Raw genomic sequence first — 25,877 nt, 5'->3', positions numbered from 1 at the left:
GTCAGGACTGAGGGAGGGCCGCACTGTCACAGGGACAGGACTGAGGGAGGGAGACACTGTCACAGGGACAGGACTGAGGGAGGGAGGCACTGTCACAGGGACAGGACTGAGGGAGGGAGACACTGTCACAGGGACAGGACTGAGGGAGGGGGGCACTGTCACAGGGACAGGACTGAGGGATGGAGTCACTGTCACAGGGTCAGGACTGAGGGAGGGAGGCACTATCACAGAGTCAGGACTGAGGGAGGGAGGCACTGTCACAGGGACAGGACTGAGGGAGGGAGACACTGTCACAGGGACAGGACTGAGGGAGGGAGGCACTGTCACAGGGACAGGACTGAGGGAGGGCCGCACTGTCACAGGGACAGGACTGAGGGAGGGCCGCACTGTCACAGGGACAGGACTGAGGGAGGGAGGCACTGTCACAGGGACAGGACTGAGGGAGGGAGACACTGTCACAGGGACAGGACTGAGGGAGGGCCGCACTGTCACAGGGTCAGGACTGAGGGAGGGAGACACTGTCACAGGGACAGGACTGAGGGAGGGAGACACTGTCACAGGGACAGGATTGAGGGAGGGAGGCACTGTCACAGGGTCAGGACTGAGGGAGGGAGACACTGTCACAGGGTCAGGACTGAGGGAGGGCCGCACTGTCACAGGGACAGGACTGAGGGAGGGCCGCACTGTCACAGGGACAGGACTGAGGGAGGGCCGCACTGTCACAGGGACAGGACTGAGGGAGGGAGGCACTGTCACAGGGTCAGGACTGAGGGAGGGCCGCACTGTCACAGGGACAGGACTGAGGGAGGGAGACACTGTCACAGGGACAGGACTGAGGGAGGGAGGCACTGTCACAGGGACAGGACTGAGGGAGGGCCGCACTGTCACAGGGACAGGACTGAGGGAGGGCCGCACTGTCACAGGGACAGGACTGAGGGAGGGAGGCACTGTCACAGGGACAGGACTGAGGGAGGGAGACACTGTCACAGGGACAGGACTGAGGGAGGGCCGCACTGTCACAGGGTCAGGACTGAGGGAGGGCCGCACTGTCACAGGGACAGGACTGAGGGAGGGAGGCACTGTCACAGGGACAGGACTGAGGGAGGGAGGTACTGTCACAGGGACAGGACTGAGGGAGGGAGACACTGTCACAGGGACAGGACTGAGGGAGGGAGGCACTGTCACAGGGTCAGGACTGAGGGAGGGAGACACTGTCACAGGGTCAGGACTGAGGGAGGGAGACACTGTCACAGGGACAGGACTGAGGGAGGGAGGCACTGTCACAGGGTCAGGACTGAGGGAGGGAGACACTGTCACAGGGTCAGGACTGAGGGAGGGAGACACTGTCACAGGGACAGGACTGAGGGAGGGCCGCACTGTCACAGGGACAGGACTGAGGGAGGGAGGCACTGTCACAGGGATAGGACTGAGGGAGGGAGACACGGTCACAGGGACAGGACTGAGGGAGGGAGGCACTGTCACAGGGACAGGACTGAGGGAGGGCCGCACTGTCACAGGGACAGGACTGAGGGAGGGCCGCACTGTCACAGGGACAGGACTGAGGGAGGGAGGCACTGTCACAGGGTCAGGACTGAGGGAGGGAGGCACTGTCACAGGGACAGGACTGAGGGAGGGCCGCACTGTCACAGGGACAGGACTGAGGGAGGATTACACTGTCACAGGGTCAGGACAGAGGGAGGGAGGCACTGTCACAGGGACAGGACTGAGGGAGGGCCGCACTGTCACAGGGTCAGGATTGACGGAGGGAGACAATGTCACAGGGTCAGGACTGAGGGAGGGCCGCACTGTCACAGGGTCAGGACTGAGGGAGGGCCGCACTGTCACAGGGTCAGGACTGAGGGAGGGCGGCACTGTCACAAGGACAGGACTGAGGGAGGGAGACACTGTCACAGGGACAGGACTGAGGGAGGGAGGCACTGTCACAGGGTCAGGACTGAGGGAGGGCCGCACTGTCACAGGGACAGGACTGAGGGAGGGAGGCACTGTCACAGGGTCAGGACTGAGGGAGGGCCGCACTGTCACAGGGACAGGACTGAGGGAGGGAGGCACTGTCACAGGGTCGGGACTGAGAGAGGGAGGCACTGTCACAGGGACAGGACTGAGGGAGGGAGACACTGTCACAGGGTCAGGACTGAGGGAGGGAGGCACTGTCACAGGGACAGGACTGAGGGAGGGAGGCAATGTCACAGGGACAGGACTGAGGGAGGGAGACACTGTCACAGGGACAGGACTGAGGGAGGGAGGCACTGTCACAGGGACAGGACTGAGGGAGGGAGACACTGTCACAGGGTCAGGACTGAGGGAGGGAGGCACTGTCACAGGGACAGGACTGAGGGAGGGAGGCACTGTCACAGGGTCAGGACTGAGGGAGGGAGGCAATGTCACAGGGTCAGGACTGAGGGAGGGCCGCACTGTCACAGGGACAGGACTGAGGGAGGGAGGCACTGTCACAGGGTCAGGACTGAGGGAGGGAGGCAATGTCACAGGGTCAGGACTGAGGGAGGGCCGCACTGTCACAGGGACAGAACTGAGGGAGGGCCGCACTGTCACAGGGACAGGACTGAGGGAGGGAGGCAATGTCACAGGGTCAGGACTGAGGTAGGGCCGCACTGTCACAGGGACAGGACTGAGGGAGGGAGGCACTGTCACAGGGTCAGGACTGAGGGAGGGAGGCACTGTCACAGGGACAGGACTGAGGGAGGGAGACACTGTCACAGGGACAGGACTGAGGGAGGGCCGCACTGTCACAGGGACAGGACTGAGGGAGGGCCGCACTGTCACAGGGACAGGACTGAGGGAGGGAGGCACTGTCACAGGGACAGGACTGAGGGAGGGGGGCACTGTCACAGGGACAGGACTGAGGGAGGGAGACACTGTCACAGGGACAGGACTGAGGGAGGGGGGCACTGTCACAGGGTCAGGACTGAGGGAGGGAGACACTGTCACAGGGTCAGGACTGAGGGAGGGAGGCACTGTCACAGGGTCAGGACTGAGGGAGGGAGGCACTGTCACAGGGACAGGACTGAGGGAGGGCCACACTGTCACAGGGACAGGACTGAGGGAGGGCCGCACTTTCACAGGGTCAGGACTGAAGGAGGGAGGCACTGTCACAGGGTCATGACTGAGGGAGGGAGGCACTGTCACAGGGACAGGACTGAGGGAGGGCTGCACTGTCACAGGGACAGGACTGAGGGAGGGAGACACTGTCACAGGGACAGGACTGAGGGAGGGAGGCACTGTCACAGGGACAGGACTGAGGGAGGGAGACACTGTCACAGGGTCAGGACTGAGGGAGGGCCGCACTGTCACAGGGTCAGGACTGAGGGAGGGCCGCACTGTCACAGGGACAGGACTGAGGGAGGGAGGCACTGTCACAGGGACAGGACTGAGGGAGGGAGGCACTGTCACAGGGTCAGGACTGAGGGAGGGAGGCACTGTCACAGGGACAGGACTGAGGGAGGGAGGCACTGTCACAGGGACAGGACTGAGGGAGGGCCGCACTGTCACAGGGTCAGGACTGAGGGAGGGAGGCACTGTCACAGGGTCAGGACTGAGGGAGGGAGACACTGTCACAGGGTCAGGACTGAGGGAGGGAGGCACTGTTACAGGGACAGGACTGAGGGAGGGCCGCACTGTCACAGGGACAGGACTGAGGGAGGGAGGCACTGTCACAGGGTCAGGACTGAGGGAGGGAGACACTGTCACAGGGACAGGACTGAGGGAGGGAGACACTGTCACAGGGTCAGGACTGAGGGAGGGAGACACTGTCACAGGGTCTGGACTGAGGGAGGGAGACACTGTCAAAGGGACAGGACTGAGGGAGGGCCGCACTGTCACAGGGTCAGGACTGAGGGAGGGAGGCACTGTCACAGGGACAGGACTGAGGGAGGGAGGCACTGTCACAGGGTCAGGACTGAGGGAGGGAGACACTGTCACAGGGTCAGGACTGAGGGAGGGCCACACTGTCACAGGGAGAGGACTGAGGGAGGGAGGCACTGTCACAGGGACAGGACTGAGGGAGGGCCGCACTGTCACAGGGACAGGACTGAGGGAGGGCCGCACTGTCACAGGGACAGGACTGAGGGAGGGAGGCACTGTCACAGGGACAGGACTGAGGGAGGGAGGCACTGTCACAGGGACAGGACTGAGGGAGGGAGGCACTGTCACAGGGTCAGGACTGAGGGAGGGCCGCACTGTCACAAGGACAGGACTGAGGGAGGGAGGCACTGTCACAGGGACAGGACTGAGGGAGGGAAGCACTGTCACAGGGACAGGACTGAGGGAGGGAGGCACTGTCACAGGGTCAGGACTGAGGGAGGGCCGCACTGTCACAGGGACAGGACTGAGGGAGGGAGGCTCTGTCACAGGGTCAGGACTGAGGGAGGGAGGCACTGTCACAGGGACAGGACTGAGGGAGGGAGGCACTGTCACAGGGACAGGACTGAGGGAGGGAGGCACTGTCACAGGGTCAGGACTGAGGGAGGGAGACACTGTCACAGGGTCAGGACTGAGGGAGGGAGGCACTGTCACAGTGTCAGGACTGAGGGAGGGAGGCACTGTCACAGGGACAGGACTGAGGGAGGGCCGCACTGTCACAGGGACAGGACTGAGGGAGGGAGGCACTGTCACAGGGACAGGACTGAGGGAGGGAGGCACTGTCACAGGGTCAGGACTGAGGGAGGGAGACACTGTCACAGGGTCAGGACTGAGGGAGGGAGGCACTGTCACAGGGTCAGGACTGAGGGAGGGGGGCACTGTCACAGGGACAGGACTGAGGGAGGGAGGCACTGTCACAGGGTCAGGACTGAGGGAGGGAGGCACTGTCACAGGGTCAGGACTGAGGGAGGGGGGCACTGTCACAGGGACAGGACTGAGGGAGGGAGGCACTGTCACAGGGACAGGACTGAGGGAGGGAGGCACTGTCACAGGGACAGGACTGAGGGAGGGAGACACTGTCAGAGGGTCAGGACTGAGGGAGGGAGGCACTGTCACAGGGACAGGACTGAGGGAGGGAGACACTGTCACAGGGACAGGACTGAGGGAGGGAGGCACTGTCACAGGGACAGGACTGAGGGAGGGAGGCACTGTCACAGGGACAGGACTGAGGGAGGGAGACACTGTCACAGGGTCAGGACTCAGGGAGGGAGACACTGTCACAGGGACAGGACTGAGGGAGGGCCGCACTGTCACAGGGACAGGACTGAGGGAGGGAGACACTGTCACAGGGTCAGGACTGAGGGAGGGAGACACTGTCACAGGGTCAGGACTGAGGGAGGGCCGCACTGTCACAGGGACAGGACTGAGGGAGGGAGACACTGTCACAGGGTCAGGACTGAGGGAGGGAGGAACTGTCACAGGGTCTGGACTGAGGGAGGGAGACAATGTCACAGGGTCAGGACTGAGGGAGGGAGACACTGTCACAGGGTCAGGACTGAGGGAGGGAGGCACTGTCACAGGGACAGGACTGAGGGAGGGAGACACTGTCACAGGGACAGGACTGAGGGAGGGAGGCACTGTCACAGGGTCAGGACTGAGGGAGGGAGGCACTGTCACAGGGTCAGGACTGAGGGAGGGCCGCACTGTCACAGGGACCGGACTGAGGGAGGGAGGCACTGTCACAGGGTCAGGACTGAGGGAGGGAGGCACTGTCACAGGGACAGGACTGAGGGAGGGCCGCACTGTCACAGGGTCAGGACTGAGGGAGGGCCGCACTGTCACAGGGTCAGGACTGAGGGAGGGAGGCACTGTCACAGGGACAGGACTGAGGGAGGGAGGCACTGTCACAGGGTCAGGACTGAGGGAGGGAGGCACTGTCACAGGGACAGGACTGAGGGAGGGAGACACTGTCACAGGGTCAGGACTGAGGGAGGGAGGCACTGTCACAGGGACAGGACTGAGGGAGGGAGGCACTGTCACAGGGACAGGACTGAGGGAGGGAGGCACTGTCACAGGGTCAGGACTGAGGGAGGGAGGCACTGTCACAGGGACAGGACTGAGGGAGGGAGGCACTGTCACAGGGTCAGGATTGAGGGAGGGAGGCACTGTCACAGGGACAGGACTGAGGGAGGGAGGCACTGTCACAGGGTCAGGATTGAGGGAGGGAGAAACTGTCACAGGGTCAGGACTGAGGGAGGGAGGCACTGTCACAGGGTCAGGACTGAGGGAGGTAGACACTGTCACAGGGTCAGGATTGAGGGAGGGAGAAACTGTCACAGGGTCAGGACTGAGGGAGGGAGGCACTGTCACAGGGACAGGACTGAGGGAGGGAGACACTGTCACAGGGTCAGGATTGAGGGAGGGAGAAACTGTCACAGGGTCAGGACTGAGGGAGGGAGGCACTGTCACAGGGTCAGGACTGAGGGAGGGCCGCACTGTCACAGGGTCAGGACTGAGGGAGGGAGGCACTGTCACAGGGACAGGACTGAGGGAGGGCCGCACTGTCACAGGGACAGGACTGAGGGAGGGCCGCACTGTCATAGGGTCAGGACTGAGGGAGGGAGGCATTGTCACAGGGACAGGACTGAGGGAGGGAGACACTGTCACAGGGACAGGACTGAGGGAGGGAGACACTGTCACAGGGACAGGACTGAGGGAGGGCCGCACTGTCACAGGGACAGGACTGAGGGAGGGAGACACTGTCACAGGGACAGGACTGAGGGAGGGCCGCATTGTCACAGGGACAGGACTGAGGGAGGGAGGCACTGTCACAGGGACAGGACTGAGGGAGGGAGGCACTGTCACAGGGACAGGACTGAGGGAGGGCCGGACTGTCACAGGGTCAGGACAGAGGGAGGGCCGCACTGTCACAGGGACAGGACTGAGGGAGGGAGGCACTGTCACAGGGTCAGGACTGAGGGAGGGCCGCACTGTCACAGGGTCAGGACTGAGGGAGGTCCGCACTGTCACAGGGACAGGACTGAGGGAGGACCGCATTGTCACAGGGTCAGGACTGAGGGAGGGAGGCACTGTCACAGGGACAGGACTGAGGGAGGGAGGCACTGTCACAGGGACAGGATTGAGGGAGGGAGGCACTGTCACAGGGACAGGACTGAGGGAGGGAGACACTGTCACAGGGTCAGGACTGAGGGAGGGAGGCACTGTCACAGGGACAGGACTGAGGGAGGGAGGCACTGTCACAGGGACAGGATTGAGGGAGGGAGGCACTGTCACAGGGACAGGACTGAGGGAGGGCCGCACTGTCACAGGGTCAGGACTGAGGTAGGGAGGCACTGTCACAGGGACAGGACTGAGGGAGGAAGGCACTGTCACAGGGTCAGGACTGAGGGAGGGAGGCACTGTCACAGGGACAGGACTGAGGGAGGAAGGCACTGTCACAGGGTCAGGACTGAGGGAGGGAGGCACTGTCACAGGGATAGGACTGAGGGAGGGAGGCACTGTCACAGGAATAGGACTGAGGGAGGGAGACTCTGTCACAGGGTCAGCACTGAGGGAGGGAGACACTGTCACAGGGACAGGACTGAGGGAGGACGACACTGTCACAGGGACAGGACTGAGGGAGGGCCGCACTGTCACAGGGTCAGGACTGAGGGAGTAGGACACTGTCACAGGGACAGGACTGAGGGAGGGCCGCACTGTCACAGGGACAGGACTGAGGGAGGGAGACACTGTCACAGGGTCAGGACTGAGGGAGGGAGACACTGTCACAGGGTCAGGACTGAGGGAGGACGACACTGTCACAGGGACAGGACTGAGGGAGGGCCGCACTGTCACAGGGTCAGGACTGAGGGAGTAGGACACTGTCACAGGGACAGGACTGAGGGAGGGCCGCACTGTCACAGGGACAGGACTGAGGGAGGGAGACACTGTCACAGGGTCAGGACTGAGGGAGGGAGGCACTGTCACAGGGTCAGGACTGAGGGAGGGCCGCACTGTCACAGGGACAGGACTGAGGGAGGGCCGCACTGTCACAGGGACAGGACTGAGGGAGGGAGGCATTGTCACAGGGACAGGACTGAGGGAGGGCCGCACTGTCACAGGGTCAGGACTGAGGGAGGGAGGCACTGTCACAGGGACAGGACTGAGGGAGGGCCGCACTGTCACAGGGACAGGACTGAGGGAGGGCCGCACTGTCACAGGGTCAGGACTGAGGGAGGGCCGCACTGTCACAGGGTCAGGACTGAGGGAGGGAGACACTGTCACAGGGTCAGGACTGAGGGAGGGCCGCACTGTCACAGGGACAGGACTGAGGGAGGGAGACACTGTCACAGGGACAGGACTGAGGGAGGGCCGCACTGTCACAGGGTCAGGACTGAGGGAGGGCCGCACTGTCACAGGGACAGGACTGAGGGAGGGAGACACTGTCACAGGGACAGGACTGAGGGAGGGAGACACTGTCACAGGGTCAGGACTGAGGGAGGGAGACACTGTCACAGGATCAGGACTGAGGGAGTGAGACACTGTCACAGGGACAGGACTGAGGGAGGGCCGCACTGTCACAGGGACAGGACTGAGGGAGGGAGGCACTGTCACAGGGTCAGGACTGAGGGAGGGAGGCACTGTCACAGGGTCAGGACTGAGGGAGGGAGGCACTGTCACAGGGACAGGACTGAGGGAGGGAGGCACTGTCACAGGGTCAGGACTGAGGGAGGGAGGCACTGTCACAGGGTCAGGACTGAGGGAGGGAGACACTGTCACAGGGACAGGACTGAGGGAGGGAGGCACTGTCTCAGGGTCAGGACTGAGGGAGGGAGGCACTGTCACAGGGACAGGACTGAGGGAGGGAGGCACTGTCACAGGGACAGGACTGAGGGAGGGAGGCACTGTCACAGGGTCAGGATTGAGGGAGGGAGACAGTGTCACAGGGTCAGGACTGAGGGAGGGAGGCACTGTCACAGGGACAGGACTGAGGGAGGGCCGCACTGTCACAGGGACAGGACTGAGGGAGGGAGGCACTGTCACAGGGACAGGACTGAGGGAGGGAGGCACTGTCACAGGGACAGGACTGAGGGAGGGAGGCACTGTCACAGGGACAGGACTGAGGGAGGGAGACACTGTCACAGGGACAGGACTGAGGGAGGGAGGCACTGTCACAGGGACAGGACTGAGGGAGGGAGACACTGTCACAGGGTCAGGACTGAGGGAGGGAGGCACTGTCACAGGGACAGGACTGAGGGAGGGCCGCACTGTCATAGGGACAGGACTGAGGGAGGGAGACACTGTCACAGGGACAGGACTGAGGGAGGGCCGCACTGTCACAGGGTCAGGACTGAGGGAGGGAGGCACTGTCACAGGGTCAGGACTGTGGGAGGGCCGCACTGTCACAGGGTCAGGACTGAGGGACGGAGACACTGTCACAGGGACAGGACTGAGGGAGGGAGGCACTGTCACAGGGACAGGACTGAGGGAGGGAGGCACTGTCACAGGGACAGGACTGAGGGAGGGCCGCACTGTCACAGGGTCAGGACTGAGGTAGGGAGGCACTGTCACAGGGACAGGACTGAGGGAGGGAGGCACTGTCACAGGGTCAGGACTGAGGGAGGGAGGCACTGTCACAGGGACAGGACTGAGGGAGGGAGGCACTGTCACAGGGACAGGATTGAGGGAGGGAGGCACTGTCACAGGGTCAGGATTGAGGGAGGGAGACACTGTCACAGGGTCAGGACTGAGGGAGGGAGGCACTGTCACAGGGACAGGACTGAGGGAGGGCCGCACTGTCACAGGGTCAGGACTGAGGGAGGGAGACACTGTCACAGGGACAGGACTGAGGGAGGGCCGCACTGTCACAGGGACACGACTGAGGGAGGGCCGCATTGTCACAGGGACAGGACTGAGGGAGGGAGGCACTGTCACAGGGACAGGACAGAGGGAGGGAGGCACTGTCACAGGGTCAGGACTGAGGGAGGGCCGCACTGTCACAGGGTCAGGACTGAGGGAGGTCCGCACTGTCACAGGGACAGGACTGAGGGAGGGAGACACTGTCACAGGGACAGGACTGAGGGAGGGAGGCACAGTCACAGGGACAGGACTGAGGGAGGGCCGCACTGTCACAGGGACAGCACTGAGGGAGGGAGACACTGTCACAGGGTCAGGACTGAGGGAGGGCCGCACTGTCACAGGGACAGGACTGAGGGAGGGAGGCACTGTCACAGGGTCAGGACTGAGGGAGGGCCGCACTGTCACAGGGTCAGGACTGAGGGAGGTCCGCACTGTCACAGGGACAGGACTGAGGGAGGGAGACACTGTCACAGGGACAGGACTGAGGGAGGGAGGCACAGTCACAGGGACAGGACTGAGGGAGGGCCGCACTGTCACAGGGACAGGACTGAGGGAGGGAGACACTGTCACAGGGTCAGGACTGAGGGAGGGAGGCACTGTCACAGGGACAGGACTGAGGGAGGGAGGCACTGTCACAGGGACAGGACTGAGGGAGGGAGGCACTGTCACAGGGTCAGGACTGAGGGAGGGCCGCACTGTCACAGGGACAGGACTGAGGGAGGGAGGCACTGTAACAGGGACAGGACTGAGGAAGGGAGACACTGTCACAGGGTCAGGACTGAGGGAGGGAGGCACTGTCACAGGGACAGGACTGAGGGAGGGCCGCATTGTCATAGGGACAGGACTGAGGGAGGGAGACACTGTCACAGGGACAGGACTGAGGGAGGGCCGCACTGTCACAGGGTCAGGACTGAGGGAGGGAGGCACTGTCACAGGGTCAGGACTGAGGGAGGGCCGCACTGTCACAGGGTCTGGACTGAGGGACGGAGACTCTGTCACAGGGACAGGACTGAGGGAGGGAGGCACTGTCACAGGGACAGGACTGAGGGAGGGAGGCACTGTCACAGGGACAGGACTGAGGGAGGGCCGCACTGTCACAGGGTCAGGACTGAGGTAGGGAGGCACTGTCACAGGGACAGGACTGAGGGAGGGAGGCACTGTCACAGGGTCAGGACTGAGGGAGGGAGGCACTGTCACAGGGACAGGACTGAGGGAGGGAGGCACTGTCACAGGGACAGGATTGAGGGAGGGAGGCACTGTCACAGGGTCAGGATTGAGGGAGGGAGACACTGTCACAGGGTCAGGACTGAGGGAGGGAGGCACTGTCACAGGGACAGGACTGAGGGAGGGCCGCACTGTCACAAGGTCAGGACTGAGGGAGGGAGACACTGTCACAGGGACAGGACTGAGGGAGGGCCGCACTGTCACAGGGACACGACTGAGGGAGGGCCGCATTGTCACAGGGACAGGACTGAGGGAGGGAGGCACTGTCACAGGGACAGGACTGAGGGAGGGAGGCACTGTCACAGGGTCAGGACTGAGGGAGGGCCGCACTGTCACAGGGTCAGGACTGAGGGAGGTCCGCACTGTCACAGGGACAGGACTGAGGGAGGGAGACACTGTCACAGGGACAGGACTGAGGGAGGGAGGCACAGTCACAGGGACAGGACTGAGGGAGGGCCGCACTGTCACAGGGACAGGACTGAGGGAGGGAGACACTGTCACAGGGTCAGGACTGAGGGAGGGAGGCACTGTCACAGGGACAGGACTGAGGGAGGGAGACACTGTCACAGGGACAGGACTGAGGGAGGGAGGCACAGTCACAGGGACAGGACTGAGGGAGGGCCGCACTGTCACAGGGACAGGACTGAGGGAGGGAGACACTGTCACAGGGTCAGGACTGAGGGAGGGAGGCACTGTCACAGGGTCAGGACTGAGGGAGGGAGGCACTGTCACAGGGACAGGACTGAGGGAGGGCCGCACTGTCACAGGGACAGGATTGAGGGAGGGAGACACTGTCACAGGGTCAGGACTGAGGGAGGGAGACACTGTCACAGGGTCAGGACTGAGGGAGGGCCGCACTGTCACAGGGACAGGACTGAGGGAGGGAGGCACAGTCACAGGGACAGGACTGAGGGAGGGCCGCACTGTCACAGGGACAGGACTGAGGGAGGGAGACACTGTCACAGGGTCAGGACTGAGGGAGGGAGGCACTGTCACAGGGACAGGACTGAGGGAGGGAGGCACTGTCACAGGGACAGGACTGAGGGAGGGAGACACTGTCACAGGGACAGGACTGAGGGAGGGAGGCACTGTCACAGGGTCAGGACTGAGGGAGGGAGGCACTGTCACAGGGTCAGGACTGAGGGAGGGAGGCACTGTCACAGGGACAGGACTGAGGGAGGGCCGCACTGTCACAGGGACAGGATTGAGGGAGGGAGACACTGTCACAGGGTCAGGACTGAGGGAGGGAGACACTGTCACAGGGTCAGGACTGAGGGAGGGCCGCACTGTCACAGGGACAGGACTGAGGGAGGGAGACACTGTCACAGGGACAGGACTGAGGGAGGGAGGCACTGTCACAGGGTCAGGACTGAGGGAGGGCCGCACTGTCACAGGGACAGGATTGAGGGAGGGAGACACTGTCACAGGGACAGGACTGAGGGAGGGAGACACTGTCACAGGGACAGGACTGAGGGAGGGAGGCACTGTCACAGGGACAGGACTGAGGGAGGGAGGCACTGTCACAGGGTCAGGACTGAGGGAGGGAGGCACTGTCACAGGGTCAGGACTGAGGGAGGGCCGCACGGTCACAGGGACAGGATTGAGGGAGGGAGACACTGTCACAGGGACAGGACTGAGGGAGGGAGACACTGTCACAGGGACAGGACTGAGGGAGGGAGGCACTGTCACAGGGACAGGACTGAGGGAGGGAGGCACTGTCACAGGGTCAGGACTGAGAGAGGGAGGCACTGTCACAGGGTCAGGACTGAGGGAGGGCCGCACTGTCACAGGGACAGGATTGAGGGAGGGAGACACTGTCACAGGGACAGGACTGAGGGAGGGAGACACTGTCACAGGGACAGGACTGAGGGAGGGAGGCACTGTCACAGGGACAGGACTGAGGGAGGGAGGCACTGTCACAGGGACAGGACTGAGGGAGGGCCGCACTGTCACAGGGACAGGACTGAGGGAGGGCCGCACTGTCACAGGGTCAGGACTGAGGGATGGCCGCACTTTCACAGGGACAGGACTGAGGGAGGGCCGCACTGTCACAGGGACAGGACTGAGGGAGGGAGGCACTGTCACAGGGACAGGACTGAGGGAGGGAGGCACTGTCACAGGGTCAGGACTGAGGGAGGGAGGCACTGTCACAGGGACAGGACTGAGGGAGGGAGGCACTGTCACAGGGTCAGGACTGAGGGAGGGAGGCACTGTCACAGGGACAGAACTGAGGGAGGGAGGCACTGTCACAGGGACAGGACTGAGGGAGGGAGGCACTGTCACAGGGAGAGGACTGAGGGAGGGAGGGACTGTCACAGGGACAGGACTGAGGGAGGGAGGCACTGTCACAGGGACAGGACTGAGGGAGGGAGGCACTGTCACAGGGTCAGGACTGAGGGAGGGAGACACTGTCACAGGGTCAGGACTGAGGGAGGGAGGCACTGTCACAGGGACAGGACTGAGGGAGGGCCGCACTGTCATAGGGACAGGACTGAGGGAGGGAGACACTGTCACAGGGACAGGACTGAGGGAGGGCCGCACTGTCACAGGGTCAGGACTGAGGGAGGGAGGCACTGTCACAGGGTCAGGACTGAGGGAGGGCCGCACTGTCACAGGGTCAGGACTGAGGGACGGAGACACTGTCACAGGGACAGGACTGAGGGAGGGAGGCACTGTCACAGGGACAGGACTGAGGGAGGGAGGCACTGTCACAGGGTCAGGACTGAGGTAGGGAGGCACTGTCACAGGGACAGGACTGAGGGAGGGAGGCACTGTCACAGGGTCAGGACTGAGGGAGGGAGGCACTGTCACAGGGACAGGACTGAGGGAGGGCTGCACTGTCACAGGGTCAGGACTGAGGGAGGGCCGCACTGTCACAGGGACAGGACTGAGGGAGGGAGGCACTGTCACAGGGTCAGGACTGAGGGAGGGCCGCACTGTCACAGGGACAGGACTGAGGGAGGGAGGCATTGTCACAGGGTCAGGACTGAGGGAGGGCCGCACTGTCACAGGGTCAGGACTGAGGGAGGTCCGCACTGTCACAGGGACAGGACTGAGGGAGGGAGACACTGTCACAGGGACAGGACTGAGGGAGGGAGGCACAGTCACAGGGACAGGACTGAGGGAGGGCCGCACTGTCACAGGGACAGGACTGAGGGAGGGAGACACTGTCACAGGGCCAGGACTGAGGGAGGGAGGCACTGTCACAGGGACAGGACTGAGGGAGGGAGGCACTGTCACAGGGACAGGACTGAGGGAGGGCCGCACTGTCACAGGGACAGGACTGAGGGAGGGAGGCACTGTCACAGGGTCAGGACTGAGGGAGGGCCGCACTGTCACAGGGACAGGATTGAGGGAGGGAGGCACTGTCACACGGACAGGACTGAGGGAGGGAGACACTGTCACAGGGTCAGGAATGAGGGAAGGCCGCACTGTCACAGGGTCAGGACTGAGGGAGGGAGACACTGTCACAGGGACAGGACTGAGGGAGGGAGACACTGTCACAGGGTCAGGAATGAGGGAAGGCCGCACTGTCACAGGGACAGGACTGAGGGAGGGCCGCACTGTCACAGGGTCAGGACTGAGGGAGGGAGGCACTGTCACAGGGATAGGACTGAGGGAGGGAGACACTGTCACAGGGTCAGGACTGAGGGAGGGAGGCACTGTCACAGGGTCAGGATTGAGGGAGGGAGGCACTGTCACAGGGTCAGGACTGAGGGAGGGAGGCACTGTCACAGGGACAGGACTGAGGGAGGGCCGCACTGTCACAGGGACAGGACTGAGGGAGGGAGACACTGTCACAGGGTCAGGACTGAGGGAGGGCCGCACTGTCACAGGGTCAGGACTGAGGGAGGGCCGCACTGTCACAGGGACAGGATTGAGGGAGGGAGGCACTGTCACAGGGACAGGACTGAGGGAGGGAGGCACTGTCACAGGGACAGGACTGAGGGAGGGCCGCACTGTCACAGGGACAGGACTGAGGGAGGGAGACACTGTCACAGGGTCAGGACTGAGGGATGGCCGCACTGTCACAGGGACAGGACTGAGGGAGGGCCGCACTGTCACAGGGACAGGACTGAGGGAGGGAGACACTGTCACAGGGACAGGACTGAGGGAGGGCCGCACTGTCACAGGGACAGGACTGAGGGAGGGAGGCACTGTCACAGGGACAGGACTGAGGGAGGGAGGCACTGTCACAGGGTCAGGACTGAGGGAGGGAGGCACTGTCACAGGGACAGGACTGAGGGAGGGAGGCACTGTCACAGGGTCAGGACTGAGGGAGGGAGGCACTGTCACAGGGACAGGACTGAGGGAGGGAGGCACTGTCACAGGGACAGGACTGAGGGAGGGAGGCACTGTCACAGGGTCAGGATTGAGGGAGGGAGACACTGTCACAGGGTCAGGACTGAGGGAGGGAGGCACTGTCACAGCGACAGGACTGAGGGAGGGCCGCACTGTCACAGGGTCAGGACTGAGGGAGGGAGACACTGTCACAGGGACAGGACTGAGGGAGGGAGACACTGTCACAGGGACAGGACTGAGGGAGGGAGGCACTGTCACAGGGACAGGACTGAGGGAGGGAGACACTGTCACAGGGACAGGACTGAGGGAGGGAGACACTGTCACAGGGTCAGGACTGAGGGAGGGCCGCACTGTCACAGGGACAGGACTGAGGGAGGGAGACACTGTCACAGGGACAGGACTGAGGGAGGGAGGCACTGTCACAGGGACAGGACTGAGGGAGGGAGGCACTGTCACAGGGTCAGGATTGAGGGAGGGAGACACTGTCACAGGGTCAGGACTGAGGGAGGGAGGCACTGTCACAGGGACAGGACTGAGGGAGGGAGACACTGTCACAGGGACAGGACTGAGGGAGGGAGGCACTGTCACAGGGACAGGACTGAGGGAGGGAGGCACTGTCACAGGGTCAGGATTGAGGGAGGGAGACACTGTCACAGGGTCAGGACTGAGGGAGGGAGGCACTGTCACAGGGTCAGGACTGAGGGAGGGAGACACTGTCACAGGGTCAGGACTGAGGGAGGGAGGCACTGTCACAGCGACAGGACTGAGGGAGGGAGACACTGTCACAGGGTCAGGACTGAGGGAGGGCCGCATTGTCACAGGGACAGGACTGAGGGAGGGAGGCACTGTCACAGGGACAGGACTGAGGGAGGGAGGCACTGTCACAGGGACAGGACTGAGGGAGGGAGGCACTGTCACAGGGTCAGGATTGAGGGAGGGAGACACTGTCACAGGGTCAGGACTGAGGGAGGGAGGCACTGTCACAGCGACAGGACTGAGGGAGGGCCGCACTGTCACAGGGTCTGGACTGAGGGAGGGAGACACTGTCACAGGGACAGGACTGAGGGAGGGAGACACTGTCACAGGGACACGACTGAGGGAGGGCCGCATTGTCACAGGGACAGGACTGAGGGAGGGAGGCACTGTCACAGGGACAGGACTGAGGGAGGAAGGTACTGTCACAGGGACAGGACTGAGGGAGGGCCGCACTGTCACAGGGACAGGACTGAGGGAGGGAGGCACTGTCACAGGGTCAGGACTGAGGGAGGGAGGCACTGTCACAGGGTCAGGACTGAGGGAGGGAGGCACTGTCACAGGGACAGGACTGAGGGAGGGCCGCACTGTCACAGGGACAGGACTGAGGGAGGGAGACACTGTCACAGGGACAGGACTGAGGGAGGGAGGCACTGTCACAGGGACAGGACTGAGGGAGGGAGGCACTGTCACAGGGACAGGACTGAGGGAGGGAGGCACTGTCACAGGGTCAGGACTGAGGGAGGGAGGCACTGTCACAGGGACAGGACTGAGGGAGGGAGGCACTGTCACAGGGACAGGACTGAGGGAGGGAGGCACTGTCACAGGGTCAGGATTGAGGGAGGGAGACACTGTCACAGGGTCAGGACTGAGGGAGGGAGGCACTGTCACAGGGACAGGACTGAGGGAGGGCCGCACTGTCACAGGGTCAGGACTGAGGGAGGGAGACACTGTCACAGGGACAGGACTGAGGGAGGGAGACACTGTCACAGGGACAGGACTGAGGGAGGGCCGCACTGTCACAGGGACACGACTGAGGGAGGGCCGCATTGTCACAGGGACAGGACTGAGGGAGGGAGACACTGTCACAGGGTCAGGACTGAGGGAGGGCCGCACTGTCACAGGGTCAGGACTGAGGGAGGGCCGCACTGTCACAGGGACAGGACTGAGGGAGGGAGGCACTGTCACAGGGTCAGGACTGAGGGAGGGCCGCACTGTCACAGGGTCAGGACTGAGGGAGGTCCGCACTGTCACAGGGACAGGACTGAGGGAGGGAGACACTGTCACAGGGACAGGACTGAGGGAGGGAGGCACAGTCACAGGGACAGGACTGAGGGAGGGCCGCACTGTCACAGGGACAGGACTGAGGGAGGGAGACACTGTCACAGGGTCAGGACTGAGGGAGGGAGGCACTGTCACAGGGACAGGACTGAGGGAGGGAGGCACTGTCACAGGGACAGGACTGAGGGAGGGAGACACTGTCACAGGGTCAGGACTGAGGGAGGGAGGCACTGTCACAGGGACAAAACTGAGGGAGGGAGGCACTGTCACAGGGTCAGGACTGAGGGAGGGCCGCACTGTCACAGGGTCAGGACTGAGGGAGGGCCGCACTGTCACAGGGTCAGGACTGAGGGAGGGCCTCACTGTCACAGGGTCAGGACTGAGGGAGGGAGGCACTGTCACAGGGTCAGGACTGAGGGAGGGAGGCACTGTCACACGGTCAGGATTGAGGGAGGGAGACACTGTCACAGGGTCAGGACTGAGGGAGGGAGGCACTGTCACAGGGACAGGACTGAGGGAGGGAGGCACTGTCACAGGGTCAGGACTGAGGGAGGGCCGCACTGTCACAGGGTCAGGACTGAGGGAGGGAGGCACTGTCACAGGGACAGGACTGAGGGAGGGAGGCACTGTCACAGGGTCAGGACTGAGGGAGGGAGGCACTGTCACAGGGACAGGACTGAGGGAGGGCCGCACTGTCACAGGGACAGGACTGAGGGAGGGAGACACTGTCACAGGGTCAGGACTGAGGGAGGGAGACACTGTCACAGGGTCAGGACTGAGGGAGGGAGGCACTGTCACAGGGTCAGGACTGAGGGAGGGAGGCACTGTCACAGGGTCAGGACTGAGGGAGGGAGGCACTGTCACAGGGACAGGACTGAGGGGGGGAGACACTGTCACAGGGACAGGACTGAGGGGGGGAGACACTGTCACAGGGACAGGACTGAGGGAGGGAGGCACTGTCACAGGGTCAGGACTGAGGGAGGGAGACACTGTCACAGAGACAGGACTGAGGGAGGGAGGCACTGTCACAGGGACAGGACTGAGGGAGGGAGACACTGTCACAGGGACAGGACTGAGGGAGGGAGGCACTGTCACAGGGTCAGGACTGAGGGAGGGCCGCACTGTCACAGGGTCAGGACTGAGGGAGGGAGGCACTGTCACAGGGTCAGGACTGAGGGAGGGAGGCACTGTCACAGGGTCAGGACTGAGGGAGGGCCGCACTGTCACAGGGTCAGGACTGAGGGAGGGAGACACTGTCACAGGGTCAGGACTGAGGGAGGGCCGCACTGTCACAGGGTCAGGACTGAGGGAGGGAGGCACTGTCACAGGGTCAGGACTGAGGGAGGGAGGCACTGTCACAGGGTCAGGACTGAGGGAGGGCCGCACTGTCACAGGGTCAGGACTGAGGGAGGGAGACACTGTCACAGGGTCAGGACTGAGGGAGGGCCGCACTGTCACAGGGACAGGACTGAGGGAGGGAGACACTGTCACAGGGACAGGACTGAGGGAGGGAGGCAATGTCACAGGGACAGGACTGAGGGAGGGAGGCACTGTCACAGGGTCAGGACTGAGGGAGGGAGGCACTGTCACAGGGACAGGACTGAGGGGGGGAGACACTGTCACAGGGACAGGACTGAGGGAGGGAGACACTGTCACAGGGACAGGACTGAGAGAGGGAGGCACTGTCACAGGGACAGGACTGAGGGAGGGAGACACTGTCACAGGGACAGGACTGAGGGAGGGAGGCACTGTCACAGGGACAGGACTGAGGGAGGGAGGCACTGTCACAGGGTCAGGACTGAGGGAGGGAGGCACTGTCACAGGGACAGGACTGAGGGGGGGAGACACTGTCACAGGGACAGGACTGAGAGAGGGAGGCACTGTCACAGGGTCAGGACTGAGGGAGGGAGGCACTGTCACAGGGACAGGACTGAGGGAGGGCCGCACTGTCACAGGGTCAGGACTGAGGGAGGGAGGCACTGTCACAGGGTCAGGACTGAGGGAGGGAGACACTGTCACAGGGACAGGACTGAGGGAGGGAGGCACTGTCACAGGGACAGGACTGAGGGAGGGAGGCACTGTCACAGGGACAGGACTGAGGGAGGGAGGCACTGTCACAGGGACAGGACTGAGGGAGGGAGGCACTGTCACAGGGACAGGACTGAGGGAGGGAGACACTGTCACAGGGTCAGGACTGAGGGAGGGCCGCACTGTCACAGGGGCAGGACTGAGGGAGGGAGACACTGTCTCAGGGTCAGGACTGAGGGAGGGAGGCACTGTCACAGGGTCAGGACTGAGGGAGGGAGACACTGTCACAGGGTCAGGACTGAGGGAGGGAGACACTGTCACAGGGTCAGGACTGAGGGAGGGAGGCACTGTCACAGGGTCAGGACTGAGGGAGGGAGGCACTGTCACAGGGACAGGACTGAGGGAGGGAGACACTGTCACAGGGTCAGGACTGAGGGAGGGCCGCACTGTCACAGGGACAGGACTGAGGGAGGGAGGCACTGTCACAGGGACAGGACTGAGGGAGGGAGACACTGTCACAGGGTCAGGACTGAGGGAGGGAGACACTGTCACAGGGACAGGACTGAGGGAGGGAGTCACTGTCACAGGGCCAGGACTGAGGGAGGGAGACACTGTCACAGGGACAGGACTGAGGGAGGGAGGCACTGTCACAGGGACAGGACTGAGGGAGGGAGGCACTGTCACAGGGACAGGACTGAGGGAGGGCCGCACTCTCACAGGGACAGGACTGAGGGAGGGAGACACTGTCACAGGGTCAGGACTGAGGGAGGGCCGCACTGTCACAGGGTCAGGACTGAGGGAGGGAGACACTGTTACAGGGACAGGACTGAGGGAGGGCCGCACTGTCACAGGGACAGGACTGAGGGAGGGAGGCACTGTCACAGGGTCAGGACTGAGGGAGGGAGACACTGTCACAGGGACAGGACTGAGGGAGGGAGGCACTGTCACAGGGACAGGACTGAGGGAGGGAGGCACTGTCACAGGGACAGGACTGAGGGAGGGCCGCACTGTCACAGGGTCAGGACTGAGGGAGGGCCGCACTGTCACAGGGACAGGACTGAGGGAGGGAGACACTGTTACAGGGACAGGACTGAGGGAGGGCCGCACTGTCACAGGGACAGGACTGAGGGAGGGAGGCACTGTCACAGGGTCAGGACTGAGGGAGGGAGACACTGTTACAGGGACAGGACTGAGGGAGGGCCGCACTGTCACAGGGTCAGGACTGAGGGAGGGAGACACTGTTACAGGGACAGGACTGAGGGAGGGCCGCACTGTCACAGGGTCAGGACTGAGGGAGGGAGACACTGTTACAGGGACAGGACTGAGGGAGGGCCGCACTGTCACAGGGTCAGGACTGAGGGAGGGCCGCACTGTCACAGGGTCAGGACTGAGGGAGGGAGACACTGTTACAGGGACAGGACTGAGGGAGGGCCGCACTGTCACAGGGACAGGACTGAGGGAGGGAGGCACTGTCACAGGGTCAGGACTGAGGGAGGGAGGCACTGTCACAGGGTCAGGACTGAGGGAGGGCCGCACTGTCACAGGGTCAGGACTGAGGGAGGGAGGCACTGTCACAGGGACAGGACTGAGGGAGGGAGGCACTGTCACAGGGACAGGACTGAGGGAGGGAGGCACTGTCACAGGGACAGGACTGAGGGAGGGAGACACTGTCACAGGGTCAGGACTGAGGGAGGGCCGCACTGTCACAGGGACAGGACTGAGGGAGGGAGGCACTGTCACAGGGTCAGGACTGAGGGAGGGAGGCACTGTCACAGGGACAGGATTGAGGGAGGGAGGCACTGTCACAGGGTCAGGACTGAGGGAGGGAGGCACTGTCACAGGGTCAGGACTGAGGGAGGGAGGCACTGTCACAGGGACAGGACTGAGGGAGGGAGGCACTGTCACAGGGTCAGGACTGAGGGAGGGAGGCACTGTCACAGGGTCAGGACTGAGGGAGGGAGGCACTGTCACAGGGACAGGACTGAGGGAGGGAGGCACTGTCACAGGGTCAGGACTGAGGGAGGGAGGCACGGTCACAGGGACAGGACTGAGGGAGGGCCGCACTGTCACAGGGACAGGACTGAGGGAGGGAGACACTGTCACAGGGTCAGGACTGAGGGAGGGAGACACTGTCACAGGGTCAGGACTGAGGGAGGGAGACACTGTCACAGGGTCAGGACTGAGGGAGTGAGACACTGTCACAGGGACAGGACTGAGGGAGGGAGGCACTGTCACAGGGACAGGACTGAGGGAGGGCCGCACTGTCACAGGGACAGGACTGAGGGAGGGCCGCACTGTCACAGGGTCAGGACTGAGGGAGTAGGACACTGTCACAGGGACAGGACTGAGGGAGGGAGGCACTGTCACAGGGACAGGACTGAGGGAGGGAGACACTGTCACAGGGACAGGACTGAGGGAGGGCCGCACTGTCACAGGGTCAGGACTGAGGGAGTAGGACACTGTCACAGGGACAGGACTGAGGGAGGGCCGCACTGTCACAGGGACAGGACTGAGGGAGGGCCGCACTGTCACAGGGACAGGACTGAGGGAGGGCCGCACTGTCACAGGGACAGGACTGAGGGAGGGAGGCACTGTCACAGGGTCAGGACTGAGGGAGGGAGACACTGTCACAGGGACAGGACTGAGGGAGGTAGACACTGTCACAGGGTCAGGACTGAGGGAGGGCCGCACTGTCACTGGGTCAGAACTGAGGGAGGGCCGCACTGTCACAGGGACAGGACTGAGGGAGGGAGACACTGTCACAGGGTCAGGACTGAGGGAGGGAGGCACTGTCACAGGGTCAGGACTGAGGGAGGGAGACACTGTCACAGGGACAGGACTGAGGGAGGTAGACACTGTCACAGGGTCAGGACTGAGGGAGGGAGGCACTGTCACAGGGTCAGGACTGAGGGAGGGCCGCACTGTCACAGGGACAGGACTGAGGGAGGGCCGCACTGTCACAGGGACAGGACTGAGGGAGGGAGGCACTGTCACAGGGTCAGGACTGAGGGAGGGAGGCACTGTCATAGGGACTGGACTGAGGGAGGGAGGCACTGTCACAGGGACAGGACTGAGGGAGGGCCGCACTGTCACAGGGACAGGACTGAGGGAAGGAGACACTGTCACAGGGACAGGACTGAGGGAGGGCCGCACTGTCACAGGGACAGGACTGAGGGAGGGAGGCACTGTCACAGGGACAGGACTGAGGGAGGGAGGCACTGTCACAGGGACAGGACTGAGCGAGGGAGGCACTGTCACAGGGACAGGACTGAGGGAGGGAGACACTGTCACAGGGACAGGACTGAGGGAGGGAGGCACTGTCACAGGGACAGGACTGAGGGAGGGAGACACTGTCACAGGGACAGGACTGAGGGAGGGAGGCACTGTCACAGGGACAGGACTGAGCGAGGGAGGCACTGTCACAGGGACAGGACTGAGGGAGGGAGGCACTGTCACAGGGACAGGACTGAGGGAGGGAGACACTGTCACAGGGACAGGACTGAGGGAGGGCCGCACTGTCACAGGGTCAGGACTGAGGGAGGGCCGCACTGTCACAGGGTCAGGACTGAGGGAGTGGGCACTGTCCGAGTATGTGACCGAGGTTGTGACCGGTGTGTGTGTGTGTGTGTGTGTGTGTGTGTGTGTGTGTGTGTGTGTGTGTGTGTGTTGGTGTGGGTTGTGTGTGTGTGTGTGTGTTGGTGTGGGGTGTGTGTGTGTTGGTGTGTGTTGGTGTGGGGTGTGTGTGTGTGTTTGTGTGTGTGTGTGTGTGTTGGTATGGGGTGTGTGTGTGTTGGTGTGTGTTGGTGTGGGGTGTGTGTGTGTGTTTGTGTGTGTGTGTGTGTGTTGGTGTGGGGTGTGTGTGTTGGTGTGTGTTGGTGTGGGGTGTGTGTGTGTGTTTGTGTGTGTGTGTGTGTGTTGGTGTGTGTTGGGGCGGGGTGTTTGTGTGTAGTTCGTGTGGGGTGTGTGTGTTGGTGTGGGGTGTGTGTGTATTGGTGTGTGTTGATGTGGCGTGTGTGTGTGTGTTGGTGTGGGATGTGTGTGTGTTGGTGTGTGTTGGTGTGGGGTGTGTTTGTGTGTGTGTGTGTGTGTGTTGGTGTGTGTTGGGGCGGGGTGTTTGTGTGTATGTTCGTGTGGGGTGTGTGTGTTGGTGTGGGGTGTGTGTGTGCTGGTGTGTGTTGGTGTGGCGTGTGTGTGTGTGTTGGTGTGGGATGTGTGTGTGTTGGTGTGTGTTGGTGTGGGGTGTGTGTTGGTGCATGTTGGTGTAGCGTGTGTGAGTGTGTGTGTTGGTGTGGGGTGTGTGTGTGTGTTGGTGTGTGTGGTATGGGGTGTGTGTGTGTGTTGGTCTGTGTTGGTGTGGGGTGTGTGTGTGTGTTGGTGTGGGTTGTGTGTGTGTGTTGGTGTGGGTTGTGTGTGTGTGTGTGTATGTGTGTTGGTGTGGGGTGTGTGTGTGTGTTGGTGTGTGTTGGTGTGGGGTGTGTGTTGGTGTGTGTTGGTGTGTATTGGTGTGGGGTGTGTGTGTATATGTGTGTGTGTGTGGTGTGTGTTGGTGTGGGGTGTGTGTGTGTGTTGGTGTGGGTTGTGTGTGTGTGTGTGTGTGTGTTGGTGTGGGGTGTGTGTGTGTGTGTTGGTGTGTGTTGGTGTGGGGTGTGTGTTGGTGTGTGTTGGTGTGTATTGGTGTGGGGTGTGTGTGTATATGTGTGTGTGTGTGGTGTGTGTTGGTGTGGGGTGTGTGTGTATGTGTGTGTGTGTTGGTGTGTGTTGGTGTGGAGTGTGTGTGTGTGTGTGTCTGTGTGTATGTGTGTGTGTTGGTGTGGGGTCTGTGTGTTGGTGTGAGTGTGTGTGTGTGTTGGTGTGAGTGTGTGTGTGTGGGGTGTGTGTGTGTTGGTGTGAGTGTGTGTGTGTGTGGGGTGTGTGTTGGTGTGGGGTGTGAGTGTTGGTGTGAGTGTGTGTGTGTGTTGGTGTGAGTGTGTGTGTGTGTTGGTGTGTGTTGGTGTGGGGTGTGAGTGTTGGTGTGAGTGTGTGTGTGTGTGTGTGTCTGTGTGTTGGTGTGTGTTGGTGTGGGTTGGTGTGGGGTGTGAGTGTATATGTGTCTGTGTGTATGTGTGTGTGTTGGTGTGGGGTCTGTGTGTTGGTGTGAGTGTGTGTGTGTGTTGGTGTGAGTGTGTGTGTGTGGGGTGTGTGTGTGTTGGTGTGAGTGTGTGTGTGTGTGGGGTGTGTGTTGGTGTGGGGTGTGAGTGTTGGTGTGAGTGTGTGTGTGTTGGTGTGAGTGTGTGTGTGTGTTGGTGTGTGTTGGTGTGGGGTGTGAGTGTTGGTGTGAGTGTGTGTGTGTGTGTGTGTCTGTGTGTTGGTGTGTGTTGGTGTGGGTTGGTGTGGGGTGTGAGTGTATATGTGTGTGTTTGTGGTCTGTGTTGGTGTGGGGTGTGTGTGTGTGTTGGTGTGGGTTGTGTGTGTGTATGTGTGTTGGTGTGGGGTGTGTGTGTGTGTGTTGGTGTGGGGTGTGTGTGTGTGTTGGTGTGGGTTGTGTGTGTGTATGTGTGTTGGTGTGGGGTGTGTGTGTGTGTGTTGGTGTGGGGTGTGTGTATGTGTGTTGGTGTGGGGTGTGTGTGTGTGTTGGTGTGTGTTGGTGTGGGGTGTGTGTTGGTGTGTGTTGGTGTGTATTGGTGTGGGGTGTGTGTGTATATGTGTGTGTGTGTGGTGTGTGTTGGTGTGGGGTGTGTGTGTATGTGTGGTGTGTGTTGGTGTGGGGTGTGTGTGTATGTGTGTGTGTGTGTTGGTGTGTGTTGGTGTGAGTGTGTGTGTGTGTTGGTGTGAGTGTGTGGGTGTGAGTGTGTGTGTGTGTTGGTGTGAGTGTGTGTGTGTGGGGTGTGTGTGTGTTGGTGTGAGTGTGTGTGTGTGTGGGGTGTGTGTTGGTGTGGGGTGTGAGTGTTGGTGTGAGTGTGTGTGTTGGTGTGAGTGTGTGTGTGTGTTGGTGTGTGTTGGTGTGGGGTGTGAGTGTTGGTGTGAGTGTGTGTGTGTGTGTGTTGGTGTGTGTTGGTGTGGGGTGTGTGTGTGTGTTGGTGTGGGGTGTGTGTGTGTGTATGTGTGTGTTGGTGTGGGTTGGTGTGGGTTGTGTGTGTTGGTGTGATTGTGTGTGAGTGTGTGTGTGTGTTGGTGTGGGGTGTGTGTGTTGGTGTGGGGTGTGTGTGTGTGTGTTGGTGTGTGGGGGGGTGGTGCTGTCGGAGCGGGACCCTATGCTGAGCTCACCGATGACAGTGACTGTCACACTGGGGTGTGAGTGTGTGTGTGTGTTGGTGTGTGGGGGGGTGGTGCTGTCGGAGCGGGACCCTATGCTGAACTCACCGATGACAGTGACTGTCACACTGGCCCGCATTGTGTTCCCACTGTCCACCTCAGCCTCACATGCGTAAACTCCACTGTCGCTCTCCCTGGCGTTGCGGATCTGCAGCTTGGAGCTGTATTCTGTTGAGGTCACTGTAAACTGGGCATCTCCTGTCTCCTCAATCGGTTCACCATCTGGCTTGTACCACTGAAAG

The 25,877-nt window shown here is 62.0% G+C and overlaps 1 protein-coding gene across 1 annotated transcript in view; it reads right to left on the bottom strand.

Annotated features, from left to right (window-relative positions):
* LOC148133639 (neural cell adhesion molecule 2-like) overlaps positions 1–25,877 on the bottom strand; it is a gene marked incomplete at both ends in the record, with an annotated part of 72,917 nt that overhangs the window by 41,964 nt on the left and 5,076 nt on the right. The window contains one exon of the mRNA XM_087985773.1: positions 25,684–25,877. This exon is cut by the window's right edge and continues 22 nt beyond it. Coding sequence (XP_087841899.1) covers positions 25,684–25,877 — 194 coding nt within the window. The remainder of the gene's footprint in view (positions 1–25,683) is intronic.

This window comes from Chiloscyllium plagiosum, unplaced genomic scaffold (assembly GCF_037043375.1).
Source record: "Chiloscyllium plagiosum isolate Xiang-an unplaced genomic scaffold, Cpla_swu_hap1 HiC_scaffold_240, whole genome shotgun sequence".
Lineage (NCBI taxonomy): Eukaryota > Metazoa > Chordata > Chondrichthyes > Orectolobiformes > Hemiscylliidae > Chiloscyllium > Chiloscyllium plagiosum.
The sequence above is the reverse complement of the archived record's forward strand: the minus strand, read 5'-3'. Positions and strand labels throughout refer to the sequence as shown.